General features: G+C 39.9%; 1 protein-coding gene across 1 annotated transcript in view; it reads right to left on the bottom strand.

The window, feature by feature from the left end:
* ITGA2 (integrin subunit alpha 2) overlaps positions 1-22080 on the bottom strand; it is a 110819-nt gene that overhangs the window by 17446 nt on the left and 71293 nt on the right. The window contains exons 14-23 of the mRNA XM_080803706.1: positions 13516-13719; positions 12664-12800; positions 10076-10215; positions 6556-6707; positions 4717-4827; positions 4072-4154; positions 3536-3677; positions 2338-2430; positions 1648-1724; positions 1477-1560 (exon numbers count right to left, since the gene is read on the bottom strand). Coding sequence (XP_080659832.1) covers positions 1477-1560; positions 1648-1724; positions 2338-2430; positions 3536-3677; positions 4072-4154; positions 4717-4827; positions 6556-6707; positions 10076-10215; positions 12664-12800; positions 13516-13719 — 1223 coding nt within the window. The remainder of the gene's footprint in view (positions 1-1476; positions 1561-1647; positions 1725-2337; positions 2431-3535; positions 3678-4071; positions 4155-4716; positions 4828-6555; positions 6708-10075; positions 10216-12663; positions 12801-13515; positions 13720-22080) is intronic.

Consider the following 22080-nt stretch of genomic DNA (forward strand, 5'->3'; position numbering starts at 1 on the left):
TCAGTGGGTTAAAGCCTGAGCCTGCCTTTGGCTCAGGTCATGATCTCAGGGTCCTGGGATCGAGCTCCGCATTGGGCTCTCTGCTCAGCAGGGAGCCTGCTTCTCCCTCTCTCTCTGCCTGCCTCTCTGCCTACTTGTGATCTCTATGTCTGTCAAATGGATAAATAAAATCTTAAAAAAAAAAAAAAGGCATTTAGGGTAAGAATCAATGTAGGTAGAAAGAAAAAAAATCAGGTAATGTGGTAATAAGAATCTCTCTGGATGCCCTGGTCTTCAATTCTTTTAGCACTGTGGGTCCTTCTGGAATCCGCAGTTGCTGATTAATTTTTCAGGGATGGATGACTTGGGCCGTACTTTGTTCTGCTTTTGCTGTTTGCAGCTCACTCAATATAGAAGCATTCTTTCATCTTTGCTCATGTGTCTCATGCTCTAGACAAAATGACACATTTTCCTTTTTCTTTTGCTCAGTGACCTACTGCACAATCTATGTGTTTCATGCTTTTAGGGGTTAGGGCGATGTGGCATGTCAGAGAAAGCCACTGTCCCTAAACACTGCTGGGCTCCTTGGCAATACAGTGCAGTGCACTGATGCGTGCTAGGAAGCTGCCCTCGTGCCTCCCCAGGTGGAGAGCCCTGGTTCCCAAGCTGGGAGGTAGGCATCACCTTCATCCTGTGTTCCTGCATAGCTGTTGTTCGGTGTGTCTGCACCCATGAACCTGCTTCCCTTCTTGGTGGGAGGCACGGTGATACGTCACCCTGTTCATGCTTTGGTGTTCCACATGTTTGCCACTTCTCAAGACACCTGTCCCTCTGAGCAATTCGAGGTAGCTGGTACCAACCAGCATCATTTTGCTTGCTTGGGTCAGGCAGGAAGGGGAATACAGCATTTATTCATAGATGGCCTCCTTTGGAAAATGCCTTGTTTCCTCTTGGTTGGAAGAAACCCTTAATATATTACGTCAGGAATTTTCCACCCAGAAACTAATTTTCCATGACGAGATTTCCTATTTGTGGTGGACCTACTATGTGCAAAGCATATGCGTGGGGCTTCAGTGTTTAGGGATGGGGCTACTGCTTGTGAGCTCATAGGGATGATAGGAAGCAGGTGTGGAGAAGGGGGTGGTGGCAGTTTCTCGGGGCCCAGAGAGTTCTGTGACCCCTTGGGAAAGTGTGAAGCTCATCTGAGGGCCCACGGAGGTCTTTCCCTGCAGTACATGGCAGAGGGGCTGCTCCTCTGGCTTTTTTGGTAGCTCTCAGTCCATAAACTCACTCAAGGTTTTCCTAAGGACTGACCTGTCTGGGACTTCCATTTTAGTTGACAAGGGGGACATATTTACTTCAAATTTTCCAGTTAAGAATGAACCTCCTTAATGAATAAAAAAAAAAAAAAAAAGAATGAACCTCCTTACTCATGAGCCAAATGTGTTATACACTGAGTGATATCAGTGGCCAGAGGCTACTCAGTGTTTCACCTACCTCGTTATGTGAATATCAGCATCATACCGCAGAGGAATTTTGAAGTTGACCAAATTATCTGCTTTGCTTTCTTCCTGGCTTTCGCTATTGAAACAAACATTAGGAAACTACTTAAAGAGAAATATTACTAAAGCCCATCTATCGTCAATTCATGACTTCATTATGTTTTACCTTAAGGCTTGGAAACTGACAGATGCCTGATTCTGAAGGTTTTGAAGATTGAAGTCAAAGTTAATAGTGAAAGTCACCTATGCACAAAATTAAAACTCATTAATCTGGGATGGTTCGTACTCAGGGACTAATTAAAAAAAAAAGTTCCCCCAAAAAGCAAACTCCCCCCGATTTCATTCTGAATTGTATATGCCTTGAGTTTTCAAACTTGTAGACTATCTGTTTGTCCACCTTTCTGTAGTTAGCATGCCTCGCTTTCAGAATTAGAGGGCTTATCTTTCAAGTCACATGTACAGATCATCACATCACAGGCATATCTACTTGTCAGAATTTGAAAGCTCTGTACCGATGTGAAAATCTGCTTACCGGGGTTAACATGGGATAGCTGTGACTCTCCACAGCACTCTGATCAGTGTTGGTCAATGGAGTCAGGGAAGAAAAAAAAAAAGAAAAAAAGAACTCTCCCTCTTCTATGTGTTTTTGAAATGAATTGCATGGAGGAAGACCCCACTTTTATGAATAACTTGAAACACTCAGATATTTTCAAAACTCCCTCGCAATATGCAGCTGGTTAGTTTGTGACACCTGTCAAATCATGTTACCTAACAACAACGAAGACGGAATGGTGGCGAGTGACACTAGTGCTGAGGAGGGGCCAGTGTGGACTTGAGGAAGAAGTGCAAGTTGTACCTGTTGCTCCCTCTTTAAAGCCGGGTAGCCAACATCACAGGTAACAGTCTTCTGAGATGAAGCAATCTGGCATGTTACTTCTGTCCCATCAACCTGGAGACCAAAGAAACAGTGATCAATTAATATGTAGAGTGTGTGTGCACATACGTGCTGAAGGATGTACGAACCACGTGGGCATTTTAGCAGTAACGCTGGTTCACAATGAATTTATTGTCCCTGATATTAAAAATCTTATATTGTCCAGGTAGCTAGTATATGATTTTTACTGCTAAGCAGGACACCCAATAAGCCAAAAGTGAGGTCAAATACTGGAATTTTCCTCTAGAAGTAAATCATAGTTCTTATATTTCAGAAGCACAAAATAACTTTAATCCAATATTTAAAAATGTTGTCTTTAATACATACCTTTCTCTCAATAATATTCGAAATTTGTACTTTCAAGAGAAGAAAACAAATCATACGTTGGTGCTTGTATTTTAAATACTTTAAAGGATCTTTTTTAGTTCTTTTTATTTTAATTTTTTCTCTTTAAAATAAGAAGTTCCCATTTGGCACAGGAAAGTGAAACATCAAAGTCAGAATAGATTTAGAACACTAAATCTGTTAAGTTCGTGCTGACTTTAACTTGGATGAAGCCATTTGTAATCCTTTTATCAAGTAGTGAATTTGGGAAATCTCAGCTTGTCGCTCCTCTCCCTTTCATTGCTTGGTGGCAGCGGAGGGGCCAGAGGGCCCTCATGGCCAAGTGTGTTCCTGGTATAGTGATCAAGTCAACATGATTAACTGACCTCGCTGGAATGCAGCATCTTGGCAGTAGTAAGACTTGTGGTTACAAAGCTTGGCTTGGGCTATAGGACTCTAACTTCTCCGAGCAAGTGCAGCTCGGAGCATCTGTGCAGCAGCACGGCAGCCTCATCCCACAGATGGCTGCAGAAGAGTCATGGTTGTGTCTGGCCAAGTCTTAGGGCAGAGGAAAAACTGACCAAGCTGTGAAGCAGAACTGGTCTAGATACAGAGCCAGGCTATGCTCACGTGTGGTTTAACTAGTTGGGAGCCCCAGAGTTAGGACTGATCACACCTAGGAGTAAGGCGCTTCCTCAGACAGCATACAGGACATGGGGATGTGAGTGTGAGCTAGATGGTTATTAATATCAGGCAGGAAACACAAGAGTAGTGAGCCCGGAGTATCATCACCTACCGGCATGGACCAGGAAGCAAAAAACAAGTTTTCTGAAAAATCAACAACAATTCTAGTGTTGTATGCACTTTCCCTTTTGTTTTTCAGTGTTACTGAAAATGTTAACCTTCTGTTTTGGTTGCTGACGATAAAGAGTTGATCTCTGTTAAAAGAAAAAAGGGAAAAAATTAAGGTTAAAAAGGCTGGTGTTCAAATACTTCACTCATTTTAAAAATACAAAACTCTTTAGATTTGGAGGACTGAGAAAGTTGTTTAATAAACCATCTTCTTAGTAAAATGACTCAGACATTTGCTCCTTCATTGATTTTAATTTGAACACTGCAGGGAGAGGAACCATCCAAATACAAATGGTTTGAGATTTCTTACCGTTTTACTCCTTTATGGATGGTAGAAATTGAAATTCAGATTTTAAAGGTCTTTATTAGTTATTGTTTTGTGTGTGTGTGTGTAGGAAAAAAATCTCCATAAACATTCATCTGAATAAAGTGATCTAATGTCTTATTTCTACATTTTACTCTGAACTCAAACAGACTTACTGAGCAGCTGACAGTTGTTGGACATCTAGAACTAGATCCGAGATACAAACTCCATCATCCCCACATTCCTTGTAGAAAGGGATCTACAAAAAAGGAAAAACAATCCCACACATTTGCTCAAGTTAAAAACCAGATTGTGGAAGAGTACATGTAGAATTATTCTATTTATATAAAGCTCAAAACCATAAAAAGCCAAACAACATTTTAGGAATATGTATATGTTTAGCAACATAGGAAGAAAAGCAACAATAAAGGCCAAATTCAAGGTGATGATTTGCTTGGGGGAGCAAGATGAACGTGGATGTGATGGAGGAAGAGAGGGACACAGAGAACATAGGTACTGGTGACATTTTTTAAGTGGGTGGTGAGCACAAGGTGTTTGACTTATGGTTAGTTATTTCTTCAACAAATACTTATTGAACACCTATGGTGGGCCAGGCACTGCTCAAAGGGCTGAGAATAGTGCCGTGAAGAAGACAAAAGTCCCTGTCCTTCACGGATCTTGCATGCTGATGAGCTTTGAACATAAAAATATTTCACGTAGAAGACAAGTAGTTGGAAAGTTATGTGCTTTCGAACATGACTGCAGCAACCATGAAGTTTTCTTAGCCAGTGTGAATTCCAGGAAGGGCAAACCGCACTTACACTGAAGACCTTGGCCTTCTCAGAGTAGGCTTCAAGGGCGGGGCTGGTGCCAGGATTCTCCAGACTGATGTTCACACACAGATTCAAAGAGCTGACAACGTCAGAGGGCTTCTAAACACACAAACAGTGAGGCACTTTACTAGGGCACGGCCGCTTCAGAACAAGAAAATGACCATCAGTGTGTTCACAATTAAGGACACAGTCCTCTTTCTATGATGGCGAATATCCTTGTTTTGGATTTTCCAGACTCTTGCTTCTCTTCTGTCTTAATTCTGCCCTTAGTCTCTCCACTACCAAAAAACTTAGACTTGGATTCAGTAAAAATCTGAAGCAGCAATTCTTAGTTAACTCACCAGCAATCTTGTTATTCATACATAATCTATAAATATTCACAGGATATGCCCAGTTTAAATACTTAGAAGTTGAAAAAATACACAGCTCTTGGGTTGTTGGCTATGGTCTTTCCAGTCCCTACTGCCAAGACTTAGAAGTCCTTCGGTATCCTCACCAAATCTCTGGTATGCTCGACACGGGAAGGTGCTCGGGGCTGGCTATCAGGCAGTGACAAGAGAACCCCCTGCCTTAGTCAGAACTTAACTCTGCTCTACAAAAGCGGATAAAGGGGGGCCTCAGCTGGCTGTAAGACTAGCCCACAGGATGCGCTTGGGATTGATATCCAGTATGGTGTGTTAACTGAAACAAAATCTCTTCGCTGACCCAAATCACACACATCTTCTTAAAAACTTCACAAGTACACATCAGCATGAACAAGATACATGTGTGAACAACAGCTTGGCTGACTTCATTCCCCCAGAATGGACTACAGGTTTCATTTGATCTACGACTTAGCACAAAAATAAGAGAGAATGAGAGCTGGCTTTTAGCCCTTCAAAGAATGTGTGTAATTGGCATCTTAAGAAAAAAAGGTCTGGGCCTTCATAAACAAGACTCCTTTAACATGAACAAGAAATTAAACAATGCAATTGATTTTAATTCCTCTATTAACTGTTTTTCCAACTCATATTTCATAGTTTTCAATATGTGAGCTCTGTATCATTCATCCAAAACAGAAATATCTGGGAGTACTCCGTCAATCTGTATATACCTTGGACCTTCAAACCCAAATTTCTGGTGATGAGAACCCAGAACATGTATTTTATAAGTTCTCTTGGAAATTCTTATGCATCTTGAACTCTGAGAAGCATGTTCTATGAAAGTTCGTAAGCAGCTCTTTTAAAAATGGTTTCCCGAGGAAATCGCACTTTCAAACACCATTTCCTGGTTCTGGAGGGAATTAGTCATATAATTTATAAAATCAGTTTTCTGTTGGAAATCCTCAGAAGCATTTTTCCTACTTGTGAGATTTTCAAAATTCATGTCAACTCTCGTAACTATGGGATATGATTGGAGCAAATAATTTTTACCTCATCCTTCCCCTATATTAATTTAAATCCAATAGTGGAAATCACAATTGGAATTGTCCTTTTCAGCAGCTTAAAAATAAAAATTTTCCCTGATAGGAAAATGCTAGAATAAAATTTGCAGTCTACTAAAAGTTTTACCTGTTAAACGTTAAAGAAAACACTACGTTTGATTTCTTTAAGAACCTTATTTTTAGCCTTTCGGTTGCAATCCCAAATAAAATTTCACGCTAGTAACATATTAATAGAAGGCAACCATGTACTAGCATAAAGAATAGGATTTCCTGCTCATGAAATTAGACAAGAAGAGCATTAATTAGAAGGGCAGGCATTTTCTAACTCCTAAGCTTCCTTTTTAGACGTTGACCATTCATTAGTCATTCAGAGGAAAAGATGAGAGCGAGGACGGAGGCCTCACCTGTATGTGGATGGTGTACTCAGTGCAACTCTGTGCTTGGCTCACGAGCATATTCTTCTGCAAGCACCTTTCATTATTTTCTTTAAATAAACCCCTGGAGGTTACTCTGGATGAGTACAGGTCTGCATCAATTGTGATGTTGTATACAATAGCTATGACAAAAATCACAAGTGTTATTGCAAATAAACCTTTACCAAAAAACCATCCCTACCTTACTGTGTTTTACTGGGTGAAGTCAAGGACTTCAAGAAAATACAAAAAGTCTTTCCGCGGATGGACTGTGAGCCACGGACAGCCACGACATTTGCAATTCAGGCTCTGGTGTGAGGTAGGGACTGTGGTTCCAGAGAGAGGGGATTCAAAGAAGCATGGCTTGAAGAGTGGAGAGCAAAATGGACTTGCCCCCAGGAAATCTGAGGGAATTTGGTCAAATTACTTCCTCAAGCATCAATTTCATCATCCCTAATATGGCGATACGAAAAAGAAGCAGTTACTGAGTGCCTGCAATTGAATATGTTCTCATATTGTACAAGTTTTACTGTCAGTCAACCTGGAAAGTGAATAGATCTCATATTTCACATAACAAACAGAATAAAAGAGGTAAAATGAACCAGCTCCATTCACACAACAAGGACACGCTCAGAAATAAAACCGGGGTAATTTTGAAATCAGGGCTCATGTTCTTTTAGCTTCCAGGCAGTTGTGAGGATTAATTGTTATTTGAGATAAACTCTGAGGGAACACTCTAGATGCTTATTTGGGGGTGGGGGGAGGCATGCAACTCCTCAGTAATAAGTTTGGAGTCAGACAGACTTGGTTTGAATTCTAATTCCATTGTTTATGAGCTCTAGGACTTTAGGCAGTTGGTGTAACATCTTCCAACCTCCATTTCCTCATCTACAAAACAGAAATATTACTACTAAACCAGGGAAATGAAAATGAAAAAAAAATGCAATAAAAACAGAGGTCAGGAGATGCCTGGGTGGCTCAGTTGGTTAAGTGGCTGCCTTCGGCTCAGGTCATGATCCTAGGCTCTTGGGATAGATCCCTGCATCGGGCTCCTCACTCGGTGGGGAGCCTGCTTCTTCCTCTGCCTGCTCTGCCTGCTGTTCCCCCTGCTTGTGTGCACTCTCTCTCTCTCTGTTAAATAGATAAATAAAATCTTTAGGAGAGGGGGAAACAGAGGTCAGTAGCCAATATACAAAGTATCAGAGACTTCAACCAGAGTCTGCTGTCCAAAACTGAGAAAGAAGATCTGATGATATTCAAAGCATCAGCTGACTTCTCTGGGGTTACTCCATTTTATTTTACTATTTTCAATATTTTAAAGGTTGAATAGACTTCCAAAATACATTAATTCTACAGGTTACCTTTAAAGTATCTATTAGAGATGTTGGATAATTTTTCTTACTCCACTGACTTAATGAAGTTAACAAAGATAGATAAAACATAAGTGAATCAAATGAACTAAAAACAAGCAGTGAAAATAATACAAAGGAAAAACAACGCCAGGGAGGTGAACGTAGCCAGGACAGAGTTAGTACATGTGGTAATACTGGCTCATTTTTCTCAAGTAGCCTGGTGAAAAGGATAGCTTCATAGGCAATATATCCATTTTTTTTTTTTAGGTTATTAACTTTAAACTGGAGTGAGCACCTGATATAATAAAGACCATATGCTTTAAAAATTTACTTTTCAAAGTTGTGAAGATGGGATTCTGGTCTTACATACTATTATTGCCAGACAGTTAAGTGATAAATGATCATGACTGGCTTGTCCGAGTGGACCTGAAGACATTAAGGAAAAGGTGCCCAATGGGAAGAAAGCCCAGGGAAGGACATTCTCGGAAGGCAGAAAGCTGCTTTCGAGTTACAGCAACAGAAGGGGGGAAGCCCCATCAAAAAGAGGAAGATTTAGGAGACAAATCCGTGCTTTCAGGCCAGGAAAGCTAACCAGCCAGCCATTTCTGCCAACTAATAGATTTCCCAAATTAATGTTATAGGCAGACTAGCCACTTAATGTTCCTCCCACCCCCAGCTTTGTTGAGATGTCATGGAGATACAATACTGTATCAATTTCAGGTATACAATGTAGTTGTTTTGTATATGTAAATACTGGAAAATGATTACAATAAGATTCATTAACAGATCATCACCTCACACAGTTGCAATTTTGAGTGTGTGTGTGGTGAGAACTTTTAAAATCTCTCTTAGCAACTTCCAAATACACAACACAGAGTTGCTGGCTCTAGTCACCATGCTGTGCGTTGCATCTAGCCACTTAGTGTTTATATAGGAATGGTTTTTGACTGAACTGTCCTGGCTACTCACAGGGCAGGCCTGTGAGATGTGCTATTCAGAGTTGGGTCAGTGTTTGAATGCCTGAAAGGCAAAATGCCAGACACATATGAGAAGTAGGAAAATACAAAAAGCATGGCAAGGTTTGAATCTAACTTCTGCTTTATGTTTTTAACCTATGTATTTCTTGGTTATGAATCATGACAAAGACTGAAAATAGAGTGGTTTGTTAACCACTTAATAGAACACTTGTAGGAACTACAGGTGGCTGAAGGTTAGAGCCAAAATCTGAAGGAAGGGGGATGAGAACCTGTGAAAAAGCAGCAAGAGAAAGAAGGCAGAGTTTAATCAAGTTCAAACTCCACTGCCATGCTCTGCGAGTGCTGGAGCAGGACAGATGATAGTAAGGGGCAGTGGGTATGAGGGATTCGGCCAGTCCAAGAGAAATGACATTTCCTGGTGACATTTGTCCAGTTTCCTCACTCCTGCTGACAGGACACAGATTTTTATCCACTTCTCCAGATTATTTAGAGCATTTAAAACACTGGGCACAGGGGTGCCTGGGTGGCTCAGTGGGTTAAGCCTCTGCTTTCGGCTCAGGTTATGATCTCAGGGTCCTGGGATTGAGCCCCGCATCGGGCTCTCTGCTCAGCAGGGAGCCTGCTTACCCCTCTCTCTCTGCCTGCCTCTCTGCCTACTTAGGATCTCTGTCAAATAAATAAATAAAATCTTAAAAAAAAAAAAAAAACACTGGGCACAAACTGCATACTTTTTATATTTTCTCATTATTTTATGCCTACTGTTTCCTCAAGAATAGGAATATTTGGTACTCGCACTGAACATGCTATGTCTAGATCACGTCTCAGCTGAAATATGGCAAAAAATATGGGCGGAACATCAGTGTCATCTTTGTGCGCCCAAGGTTTAAGGTAAGGAACCGCTGGGTAAAAGACACTTCGATGAAGTTGGGAGAGCCCAGGACTAGGTCACAGAGAGAGTAAATTTCTGTGGCAGAGTGTTACCTTCCGGAGACAACAGAGGAAGATCTAACTGCATCTTCCATACCTAATTAACCATTCTCAGGCACTTCAAATGTGCGGCAATGTAATTATCTGCAGGACCCGTATTGCCTGTGGTCCATAAATACAAAGTATAGGTTATATTCAGGACTAAAACTCTACAGGCAAACCTATCTCCACACAGATTATTTCAGGTCAACCCACCCACTTGATCGTTTTGCTTAGGAGGTCTAAACTTGGCACTGAAACAGAGTGTGAGTTTTATGTCAGCATTCTTGTTGAACAAAGTAATTTTTTCCGGTGTGAACGAGGCATCCACAGACACATCAGCAATACTTTGGGACCTGAAAGACATAAATGGAAACAGGTAGGTTACTGCCAAGTGCACGTTATAACCTTTACCTAGAGGGCCCGGGGCCAGCATTATCAAATTATTCTCAGCACAGTCTAAGCACTGGAGCACTATTTCATGTTTGAAAGCTCTAAAATGGCACGTAGGAACAATATTTTTTGTGTTTGTGATTGACTGTATTGCCAGCCCAAACCACATTTAGTATTTTTTGTTTGTTTGATACATGCGTAAGTGTGGGATATGAGTCTGCAAACTCTTGGCAAATGAAGTACAAAGTCATGATCACTGTTGTGTTTCGTCAGCTACAAACAGTGATGTTTGCTCTTCCCACAAAGGGAGGGGAGAGAGCAGTGACAAGGTGAGAGTGGCGTGGCCAAAGAGCGTGGCCGTGGCCCTGTTGCCTCCCTAAATGGCTGGAAGCACTTCTTTGATGTGTGGCATAGGACCATGATGGTGGCAACTAGCCTGGTACCAGAAAATGGCTGGGGAGTCTCTCAGGCAGGGTGCAAAAGACTTCTGACTCTGGCACAGGCCTTTAGATATCTAGAAAGCTTTCACATACACGTGGGCTCATTTGATCCTCTAACACTCCTGTAAAATAGAACAAATATTGTCTCCTTTTTATTAATGAGAAAGTCTGAAACAAAAAACTTATGAGTTTACTGAGTAATAGTTAGCAAGTGAGGAGTTGGAGCTCATGATCTAGTTCCTCTGCCAGTAAAATTTTGTACTTCATCATAACAACCCTTTGTGCACACACTCCATGATTTACAGAGCAGCAAATAGTAATTAGTAATTTCATTGTTTTGAGAAGTACCGTAAGAAAATGCATAAACATTTTATCTTTAATTTCAGGTACCATCTGAAGGACTTACGTCAAGTGAAAAACTGTTTCATCAGTTGATCATGTACCTATAAGGCCCCCTAATAAGCAGCCATAAAACATCTAATAACAAGTACAACATGTCCTCAAACCTACAAGATCTAGAATGTCTAAGTGAGTGTTTTCTGTAAGTTAATCTCTTTAAGAGAATCTTTTATCCCATTGATTGAAAGGATTTTGTTAACTTGTTTTTTAAAAAATTATTCTCAGGAAGTTACCTAGAAAATCTAGTCTCAACACCTTATAGGAATAGGACCGCAAAATGGCAAGAACTTAGGTTGACTGATCACCTCAATCAATTGATCTGACTCCACGTGTCTTGACTTTTTGAAGAATCAAGTCCACCTTTAAAGAAAAAAGTCTGGCCATCATTGATGATATTAAAAGGGAGTATCGGGGTGCCTGGCTGGCTCAGTTAGCAGAACATGTGACTCTTAAACTCAGGGTTGTGGGTTCAAAACCCCTAATAGGTGTAGAGATTACTTAAAATCTTTTATAAAATGGGAGTGTCATAGTACAGTAATTATATAGGCTATGAAGGATGAAGCCTACCAGATAGCTGGAGGGTGATGGTCACTGAAAGGTGTCTTTAAAAATTTATAAGAAATTATAAATCCTGTGACAATATTATCACATCTCATATTTTTCTAATGGCATGCTACTCTTAACTGATTTTATTTAGAAAATATATTTTTTAATGTGTCAGTCTTAAGTATGACCTGTGTATTTTCCCCCTACGTGAAGTTTTCTTCTTAAAACTTTTTCAAAACAATGCATTCTCAAAACTTTTCAAAACATTCTCAAAACAATGCATTTCATTTTTTAAAAGCACATGTGAAATATTGTGAATAGTTTAATGAAATTCAGAAACAACACATCAACATGTGATGTTTTCTGTTCTTGAAGTATTTGGACATTTAAAGCAAATGAATGAAATATATTTTGCGGGGAAGGAGACTCTTGATCGAATTCTCAATTTCTTTATGATTTCAATCCCTGGCCAACCCACTGTATTTATTTTTGTCCTTGTATCACACAGCCCTTGAATCCCGTATTGCTGCTCCCTGCTCTTCAACTCCTACTGAGGTCAGTGAGAGGTCAGCTAAACCTAAATAATAGCTTCTTGTTTATGACTAATAATTTCAAAAGTTACTTCATAACCACATGAGACGTTATACTTCATTTGTGTGGTCTGAGTGTTCAGTATTTTTAGAGCATTCTCATGAGGCTTCCTTTCTGTGAGCCGAGGTAAGGTTGTTTGGAAGATAATATTCAGAAATATCCTGGATACCATTTAAAAGTCTCTGTCTTTTCTGTGTCCTTTATCTGCTCAACATATAGAGAAGAGGAACTTGACGGCTATGTTAAGCAAATATTTTTCTTCTCCCTTTAAGGAAAAATACATTTCTTCCTTTGACACATAAACTATGACACATAATTGTCCTGGAGTCTTCTAGAATGCATGTGGCATTTCTACAATTTCAGCACAGCTATCTGTTCCACTTAGGAGGTTATTTTTTAGTTAGCTAGTTTGTGTCTGGTTCTCAACTGACTCACCAGAGCTGAACCACTTGCCCAAAGGCTCCAATGGACACATCGGTGATGGAATCACCATTTAAATCACTGTAACCATCCAGAGATCTCCCAAAATACTGGAGCTGGCTCCTAAAGGCTCCATCGGATCCCAAGATTTTCTGAAAGAGCAAGTTTGACATGAAATTATTATGTGGAACAACTGAAATAGAAAAAAAGGGAGCTTCTACACTGCTCTGTTAGATTTTCTAAATAGCCACTTCTCAGGTTGTTTCATTTGCCACAAAATTCCATTGATTTTCTTCAATCACAGTGTTTCTCATCTATTGATCATGCTTGCAGCCACAGAGAAACAGCATGAATCTTTTCACATAAAAATCACAAAGAAAAAAAAATATCACAAAGCAGCAGATCTGCGGACTGAGCAGGATTTGTAACAAGCTCAAGTATGGTTGTCTCCTAGTCCACATCTTTTAGGACTTCCCTGGAAAGTTGCCTGATCAATGAGGCCCCTTTGGGCACCCTTTAAATTACCTAATAACTCCCATCCTTGAACATTTTAAAAAGTTTTTTAATGTCTTATCATTTATTATGATCTGGAATACTTTATCTCACTTACCTTATTTTCCCTCTGTCTCCTCCGCAAAAAATGCAAGAGCCGCAAAGAGCAGAGTTTTATCTGTCCCGTTCTTTACAGTATCTCCAGTACCCAGGACAGTGCCTGACACACAGTAGGAGGTTCACTAAATGTTTGCTTAATGAACAAATAAAGTTCTAAAAATAAGTGGGATGGGTCAGATTATCTGCACGGCACTCGGCAGCTCTAACCTAAGGATACTCACACGTGAATACATCACCATGGAACTCACGGATTACCTGGGAATACCTTGTGCGAATGGTGCCCTCGTGACCGTTGTAGATGTACACAGCTCCAGAGTTCTGATTTTCCAAAGGTGACCCAACTATTACATCGTTAAAGCCATCCATGTTGATATCTGAAAGAGCTGCAATCGCTGAACCAAACCGAGCATTTTCAACACCCTCGGGGCCTTCAAGAAACCGGTGCCAATTCAAAACACCCTGGCAGAGAGGGAAAGAGGGATGAATAAAGCAAACCTTCCAACTTTTATCATTACAATTCACAGCAAATGATGTCCGAACCAATTTGTAAACTGTTAAAAGCAGACAGGATTTTGAAAACTAGATTTCAAAATTTTCTACAATAACAATTATAAAATGAGAATCTTAGCAAGTCAGCTCATAGGATATGTGCTCATGAACCGAGGTGAAAGGAGTGAATTCTCTTTACTGTGGTTGCACAACCTGCATAACACTACCCATGTCCTTCCCTCCTTTCCCCCCATAATACTAAAATCTTTACCTGTTTCCAAACTTCCCACTTAAGATTTGCTGATGAAAATCTACTAACATCTTGAATAAAATTAAGATGGAGACACACAAAAAACAATGTTTTATTTTAGACCTTTTCTTCAAAATTATAATGGTACAGGTAGTAGAAAATGAGACCGTTAGTTTCCAGTTCAAGACAGCAACCCTGAACTCACCCCTTCCCTGGAACCCATCAAATTATACCTATTCATAGAACAATTCTTCTGGGAAAAAAAAACCAAACCGAGGGCTGACTGAACAGCTACTGGACAACCGAAGATAGACAAAATGGCAAGAGAACACAATGAGACGGAGACACAGTATTTAAGGGAAACTGAAGCAGTGGGGATGCAGAGTACTGAGAGGGCAGGGACAGATTTCTCTGATCGTGGGCACAGAAAATAAGTCACAGTTTAAAAGGAAAATTAATATCTAAAAGAGACAACACTAGAACTCCCCCCGCACGGTGGAGGAGTCGCAGGCTAAGCTCTCAAGTCAGAGGGGCTGGAAAATGATGGTTTACATTATTACCTTAAAATCTCAGTCAGAGCGCGGTCTGCCCAGCAGATGGACAGGTCTGGTGGTCTCCGAGCTCTCAACCTCACCAACCTCAACAAGCCTAAGGTCCTCAAGCCCACACCAGTCTCAGTGGTGCTGGGACAGAAAAAAAAGCTACAGTTTAAAAGGGCCAAGGACTGGTGGGAACACTCCCCCTCCGCATTTAAAGCCCAGACTGGTGGGTTTAAGTGTCAGAAAATGCAGGTCTCAAGCCTGTAAACGGTAGGGCTCAGTCATCAGAGAGGGCTCACAACATGGGTAAGCCCAGGGTCCGTAAGCCCATACCAGCCTCTGTGGGAGCCAGGGCACGGAAAATAAGCTGGAGAATTTTAATTTTTTAAAAAGTTTTGTTTAAAAGTTTTTAATCAAAACCGGTTTTTATTTTTAAATTTAAAGATATATCTTTTGTTTTATTTCCTCCTGATTTTTTTTCTTTCAAATTTTATTATTTTCTTCTTTCTGCAAAAATCCACAGTTTAAACAAGTAGCTGACAATACGGGCACAGCTCCAGCCAGCAGAAGAGTCACCAAGCACACACAGTCTGCAAAGGGACACCATCCTCCAAGTTTAGGAGCAGTAGCTGTTCTGCCTAATCCACAGAAACAAACACAGAAAGTCAAGCAAAATGCAGAGACAGAGGAATATGCTCCAAAAGAAAGGAAAAAAACCTCACAGAAATAATTAAATGAAACAGAGATAAGCAACATGCCTGAGACAGAATTTAACAATTGTGGGTAGTGGGAGGAGCAAGATGGTGGAGGAATAGGAGACCTAAATATCGTCAGGTCCCAAGAATTCAGCTAGATAGTTATCAAACCAATCTGAACACCTACAAACTCAACAGGAGATCAAAGAGAAGAAGAACAATTCTAGGAATAGATAAGCGACCACTTTCCAAAAAGGTAGGATGTGCAGAGAAGTGAATCTGAGGCAATATATGGGAAGATAGACCTTGAGGGGAGGGGCCGGCTCCCGGCAAGTGACACAGCAGCAGAGCACAAAACTGGAACATTTAGAAGTCTGCTGCACTGAGGGAGGCCAAGTTGAGGGGGAGTGTGGAGCCCTTGCAGGGACAGTGGGCTCTCAGGACCCACAGGGTCACATAAAGACTAGGGGTATCTGAGGGTGGCAGAGCTCCCAGGTATTGATCGGAGCATGGAAGCTGGCTGCAGGGACAGAGCCAAGGGGTGGGCTCTCAGCTTCGGGGTTACCTTAAACCATGATCCATGGCACAGTCGGGCCACTGCACTTCGAGCAGGGATGCCACAAGTGACAGATCTGTGGAGACCCGCTCATTCCTTCTCTGGGAGGAATGGCACGGGAGCATGCTGCAGGAATCATTTAGAGACTTCAAACGGGGCCATGAGCCGAGACAGAAATGCTCGGTCACAGGCTGGGTGAGCAAGGAGTGCGGCTGGAGACCAGGGAGACAGAAGGGATTGACTTCTTTTCTCTGGGGGCACACTGAGGAGTGGGGCTCAAACTCTCAGGTCCTATGGGGCCAGAGATTGGGAAGCCACCATTTTCACTCTCATCCTCCAAAGCTATACAGAAAGCATTCAGGGATCAAAAGCTACGAGAGCCAACCCAAGCAGATGGCATAGCCTGGCCCCTGGCAAGAGTGGTGCAACTCCGCCTCGGGCAAAGACATTTGAGAATCACTGCAACAGGCCCCTCCCCCAGAAGATCAGCAAGAACATCAAGCCAAGACCAAGTTCACTGATCAATGAGAACTGTAAAACTTCAGAGCTATGGAATACAGCACATAGAATTCATGGCTTTTATCACCATGATTCTTTAGTCTTTCAAAGGTAAATTTTCTAGATTTTATTTTTTTCTTACTCTATTTTTTAAAATTTTTCCATATTTATGTTTTTAAACTATTTTCTCTTATCAATACCTTTTTTAAAATCTTTAATTTTCATTGTTATAGTCCTATTCCATCCCTTTATTGTATTTAACCTTTTTTTTAAATATACATATAGGTTTTTCTTACTTAAAATGTTGGGATACAGTTTCTTCAAACAGATCAAAATATGCCCTAAATTTAGCACATGGCTTTGTTCTGGCCTCCAGCCTGATCACATTCTTTCCTCTTTTTTTTTTTTTTTTTGTTTCTTTTTTCAACCAACTTCTTATCAATTCCTTTTTTAGAATCTTTTTAAATTTTCATCTTTACACTCATATTCCATCCTTCATCATCTTTACCCTTATGTATGTGTGTGTGTGTGTGTGTGTGTGTATAGTTTTTCTTTCATTAAAATTTTGGGTGGCAGATTCTCCTAACAGACCAAAATACACCCAAAATCAAGTGTGCAGCTGTGTTCTATTCACCAGTCTAATATATATATATATATATATATATATATATATATATATAAAATACATATACATATTTTTTTCTTTCTCCTTTCTTCTCCTCCCAGTTTTAGGTCTCTTTCAATTTGGTTAGTGTATATTTTTCTGGGGTTGTTGCTACCCTTTTAGTATTTTGTTCTTTCATTCATCTAGTCTTATCTGGATAAAATGACAAGGCGGAAAAACTCTCCTAAAACAAAAAAAAAACCAAAAGAACAAGAAGCAGTAATGATGCCTAGGGGCTAAATCAATATGGACATTAGTAAGATATTAAAACTAGAGTTCAGAATGATGATTATCAAGGTGCTAGCTAGGGTCAAAAAAAGCATGGAAGATACTAGAGAATCCCTTTCTGGAGAAATAAAATCCCTTTCTGGAGAAATAAAAGAACTAAAATCTAACCAAGCTGAAATTAGAAAAGCTAAACTGAAGTGCAATAAAAAATGGAGGCTCTTACTGCTAGAATAAATAAGGTAGAAGGAAGAATTAGTAATATAGAAGGCCAAATGATGGAGCATAAAGAAGCTGAAAAAAGAGAGAAAAAACTACTGTACCACAAGGGGAGAATTCAAGAGATAAGCGATACCATAAGACAAAACAATATTAGAATAATTGGGATTCCAGAAGAAGAAGAAGAGAGGATGGCAGAAGGCATTTAGAGAAAATTATAGCAGAGAATTTCCCTAATTTGGCAAAGGGAACAAGCATCAAAATCCAGGAGGCACAGAGAACCCCCCTCAAAAACAGTAAAAATAGGTCCATACCCTGTCATCTAGTAGTAAAACATACAAGTCTCAGTGACAAAGAGAAAATCCTGAAAGTACCTTGGGACGAGAGCTCTGTAACATACAATGGTAGAAATATTAGATTGGCAGAAGACTTATCCACAGAGACCTGGCAGGCCAGAAAGGAATGGCATGATATATTCAGAGCACTGAACGAGAAAAACATGCAGCCAAGAATACTATATCCAGCTGGGCTGTCATTGAAAATAGAAGGAGAGATAAAAAGCTTCCAGGACAAACAAAAATTAAAAGAACTTGCAAACACCCAACCAGCCTTAGGGAAAATATTGAAAGGGTTCCTCTCAGCAAAGAGGCAGCCTAAAAGTAATAAGACCAGAAAGAAACAGAGACAATATACAGCAACAGGCACCTTACAGACAATATAATGGCACTAAATTCATATCTTTCAGTAGTTGCCCTAAATGTAAATGGGCTAAATGCCCCAATCAAAAGACATAGGTATCAGAATGGATAAAGAAAACAAGACCCATTGATATGCTGTGTACAAGAAACTCATTTTAGATGTAAAGACATCTCCAGATTTAAAGTGAGGGGGTGAAAAAGAATTTACCATGCTAATGGACATCAACAGAAAGCTGGGGTGGCAATCCTTATATCAGACTAATTAGATTTTAAACCAAAGACTACAATAAGAGATAAGGAAGGACACTATATCATACTTAAAGGGTCTATCCAACAAGAAGATCTAACAGTTTTAAATATCTATGCCCCTGACATGGGAGCAGTCAATTATATAAACCAATTAATAACAAAATGAAAGAAACACATCGACAATAATACAATAATAGTAGGGGAATTTAACAGCCCCCCCTCACTGAAATGGACAGATCATCTAAGCAAAAGATCAATAAGGAAATAAAGGCTTTAAATGACACAATGGACAAGATGGACATTACAGATATATTCAGAACATTCCATCCCAAAGCAACAGAATACACATTCTTCTCTAGTGCACATGGAATCTTCTCCAGAATAGATTATCCTGGGTCACAAATCAGGTCTCAACTGATACCAAAAGATTGGGATCATTCCCTGCATATTTTCAGACCACAGTGCTCTGAAACTAGAAATCAACCACAGGAGGAAAGTTGGAAAGAACTCAAATACATGGAGACTAAACAGCATCCTATTAAAGAATGAATGGGTCAACCTGGAAATTAAAGAAGAATTTAAAAATTCATGGAAACAAATGAAAACACAACTGTTCAAAATCTTTGGGACACAGCAAAGGCAGTCCTGAGAGGAAAGTATACAGCAATACAAGTCTTTCTCAAGAAACAAGAAACTCTCAAGTACACAACCTAACCCTACACCTAAAGGAGCTGGAGAAAGAACAGCAAAGAAAGCCTAAACCCAGCAGGAGAAGAGAAATAATAAAGATCAGAGCACAAATCAATGAAATAGAAACCAAAAATACCAGTAGAACAAATCTACAAAACTAGAAGCTTGTTCTTTGAAAGAATTAGTAAGATTGATAAGCACTGGACAGATGTATCAAAAACAAAAGAGAAAAGACCCAAATTAATAAAATCATGAATGAAAGAGGAGAGATCACAACCAACACTAAAGAAATACAATTATAAGAACATATTATGAGCAACTATAGATCAGCAAATTTGACAATCTGGATGAAATGGATGCATTCCTAGAGATGTATAAACTACCAAACTGAACCAGGAAGAAATAGAAAACCAGGACAAACCCATAACCAGGAAGGAAATTGAAGCAGTAATCAAAAATCTCCCAAGAAACAAGGTCACAGGACCAGATGAATTCCCAAGGGAATTCTACCAGCCATTTAAAGAAGAATTAATACCTATTCTCCTGAAACTGTTCCAAAAAATAGAAATGGAAGGAAAATTTTCAAACTCATTTTATGAGGCCAGCATTACCTTGATACCAAACCAAAGACACCATCAAAAAGGAGAATTATAGACCAATAGATCCCTGATGAACATGAATGCAAAAATTCTCACCGAAATACTAGCCAATAGGATCCAACAGTACATTAAAAGTATTATTCACCATGACCAAGTGGAATTTATTCCTGGGCGGCAAGGGTGTTTCAACATCTCAAGTCAATCAATGTGATACAATACATCAATAAAAGAAAGAACAAGAAGCATATGATACTCTCAATAGATGCAGAAAAAGCATTTCACAAAGTACAGCATCTTTCTTGATCAAAACTCTTCACACTGTAGGGATAGAGAGTACATACCTCAATATTATAAAAGCCATCTATGAAAAATCCATAGCAAATATCATTCTCAATGGGAAAAACTGAGAGCTTTTCCCCTAAAATCAGGAACATGGCAGGGATGTCCACTTTTACCACTGCTCTTCAACGTAGTACTAGAGTCTTAGTCTCAGACAACAAAAATAAATAGAAGGCATCCAAATTGGCAAAGAAGTCAAACTCTCACTCCTTGCTGAAGACATGATACTTTATGTGGAAAACCCAAAAAACTCCACTCCAAAACTGCTAGAACTCATAAAGGAATTCAGTAAAGTGTCAGGATATAAAATCAATGCACAGAAAGCAGTTGCATTTCTAGATACCAACAGCAAGACAGAAGAAAGAGAAATTAAGGAGTCAATCCCATTTACAATTGCACCCAAAACCATAAGATACCTAGGAATAAACCTAAACAAAGAGGTAAAGAATCTGTACTCAGAAAACGATAAACTACTCATGAAAGAAACTGAGGAAGACACAAAGGAAAAATGTTCCATGCTCATGGATTATAAGAACAAATATTATGAAAATGTCTATGCTACCTAAAGCAATCTACCCATTTAATGCAATCCCTATCAAAATACCATCAATTTTTTCAAAGAAATGGAACAAATAATCCTAAAATTTATATGGAACCAGAAAAGACCCCAAATAGCTAGAGGAATGTTGAAAACGAAAACCAAAGTTGGCGGCCTCACAATTCCGGACTTCAAGCTCTATTACAAAGCTGTCATCATCAAGACAGTATGATATTGACGCAAAAACAGACGCATAGATCAATCAAACAGAATAGAGAGCCCAGAAATGGACCCTCAACTCAATGGCCAACTAATCTTCGACAAAGCAGGAAAGAATGTACAATGGAAAAAAAGACAGTCTCTTCCACAAATGGGAAAATTGGACAGCCACATGCAGAAGAATGAAACTGGACCATTTCCTTATACCTACACACAAAAATAGACTAAAAAATGGATGAAAGACCTCAATGTGAGATAGGAATCCCTCAAAATTCTTGAGGAGAACAACTTCTTCAACCTCAGCTGCACTGACTTCATCCTAGAAACATCGCCAAAGGCAAGGGAAGCAAGGGCCAAAAATGAACTATTGGGACTTCATCAAGATCAAAAGCTTTTGCACAACAAAGGAAACAGTTGACAAAACCAAAAGACAACTGACAGCAGGGCAGAAGATATCTGCAAAGGACATATCAGATAAAGTGCTACTATCTAAATCTATAAAGAACTTATCAAACTCAACCCCCAAAGAACAAATAATCCAATCAAGAAATGGACAGAGGACATGAACAGACATTTCTGCAAAGAAGACATCCAGATGGCCAACAGACACATGAAAAAGTACTCAACGTCACTCGCCATCAGGGAAATACAAATCAAAACCATAGTGAGATACCACCTTAATTCAGTCAGACTGGCTAAAATTAACAAGTCAGGAAGCAACCGGTGTTGGCAGGGATGTGGAGAAAGGGGAACCCTCCTACACTGTTTGTGGGAATGCAAGCTGGTGCAGCCACTCTGGAAAACAGTATGGAGGTTCCTCCAAAAGTTGAAAATAGAGCTACCCTATGACCCGGCAATTGTAGTACTGGGTATTTACCCCAAAGATACAAATGTAGTGGTCCAACGGGGCACGTGCACCCAAATGTTTATAGCAGCAATATCCACAATAGCCAAACCATGGCTAGAACCTAGATGTCCATCAGCAGATGAATGGATAAAGAAGATGTGGTATATATACAATGGAATACTATGCAGCCATCAAAAGCAATGAAATCTTGCCATTTGCAATGACGTGGATAGAACTAGAGAGTATTATGCTGAGCGAAATAAGTCAGAGAAAGACAATTATCATATGATCTCTCTGATAAGAGGAATTTGAGAGGCAGAGCTGGGGACTTGGGGGGGTAGGGAAGGAAAAAATGGAAGAAGATGAGATCATGAGGGAGATAAACCATAAGAGACTCTTAACCTCATGAGACAAACTTAGGGTTGCTAGGGGGTCAGGGAGGAGGGATATGATGACTGGGTTAAGGACACTGGGGAGGGTATGTGCTATGGTGAGTGCTGTGAATT

Source organism: Martes martes, assembly GCF_963455335.1.
Source record: "Martes martes genome assembly, chromosome: 5".
Classification (NCBI taxonomy): Eukaryota; Metazoa; Chordata; class Mammalia; order Carnivora; family Mustelidae; genus Martes; species Martes martes.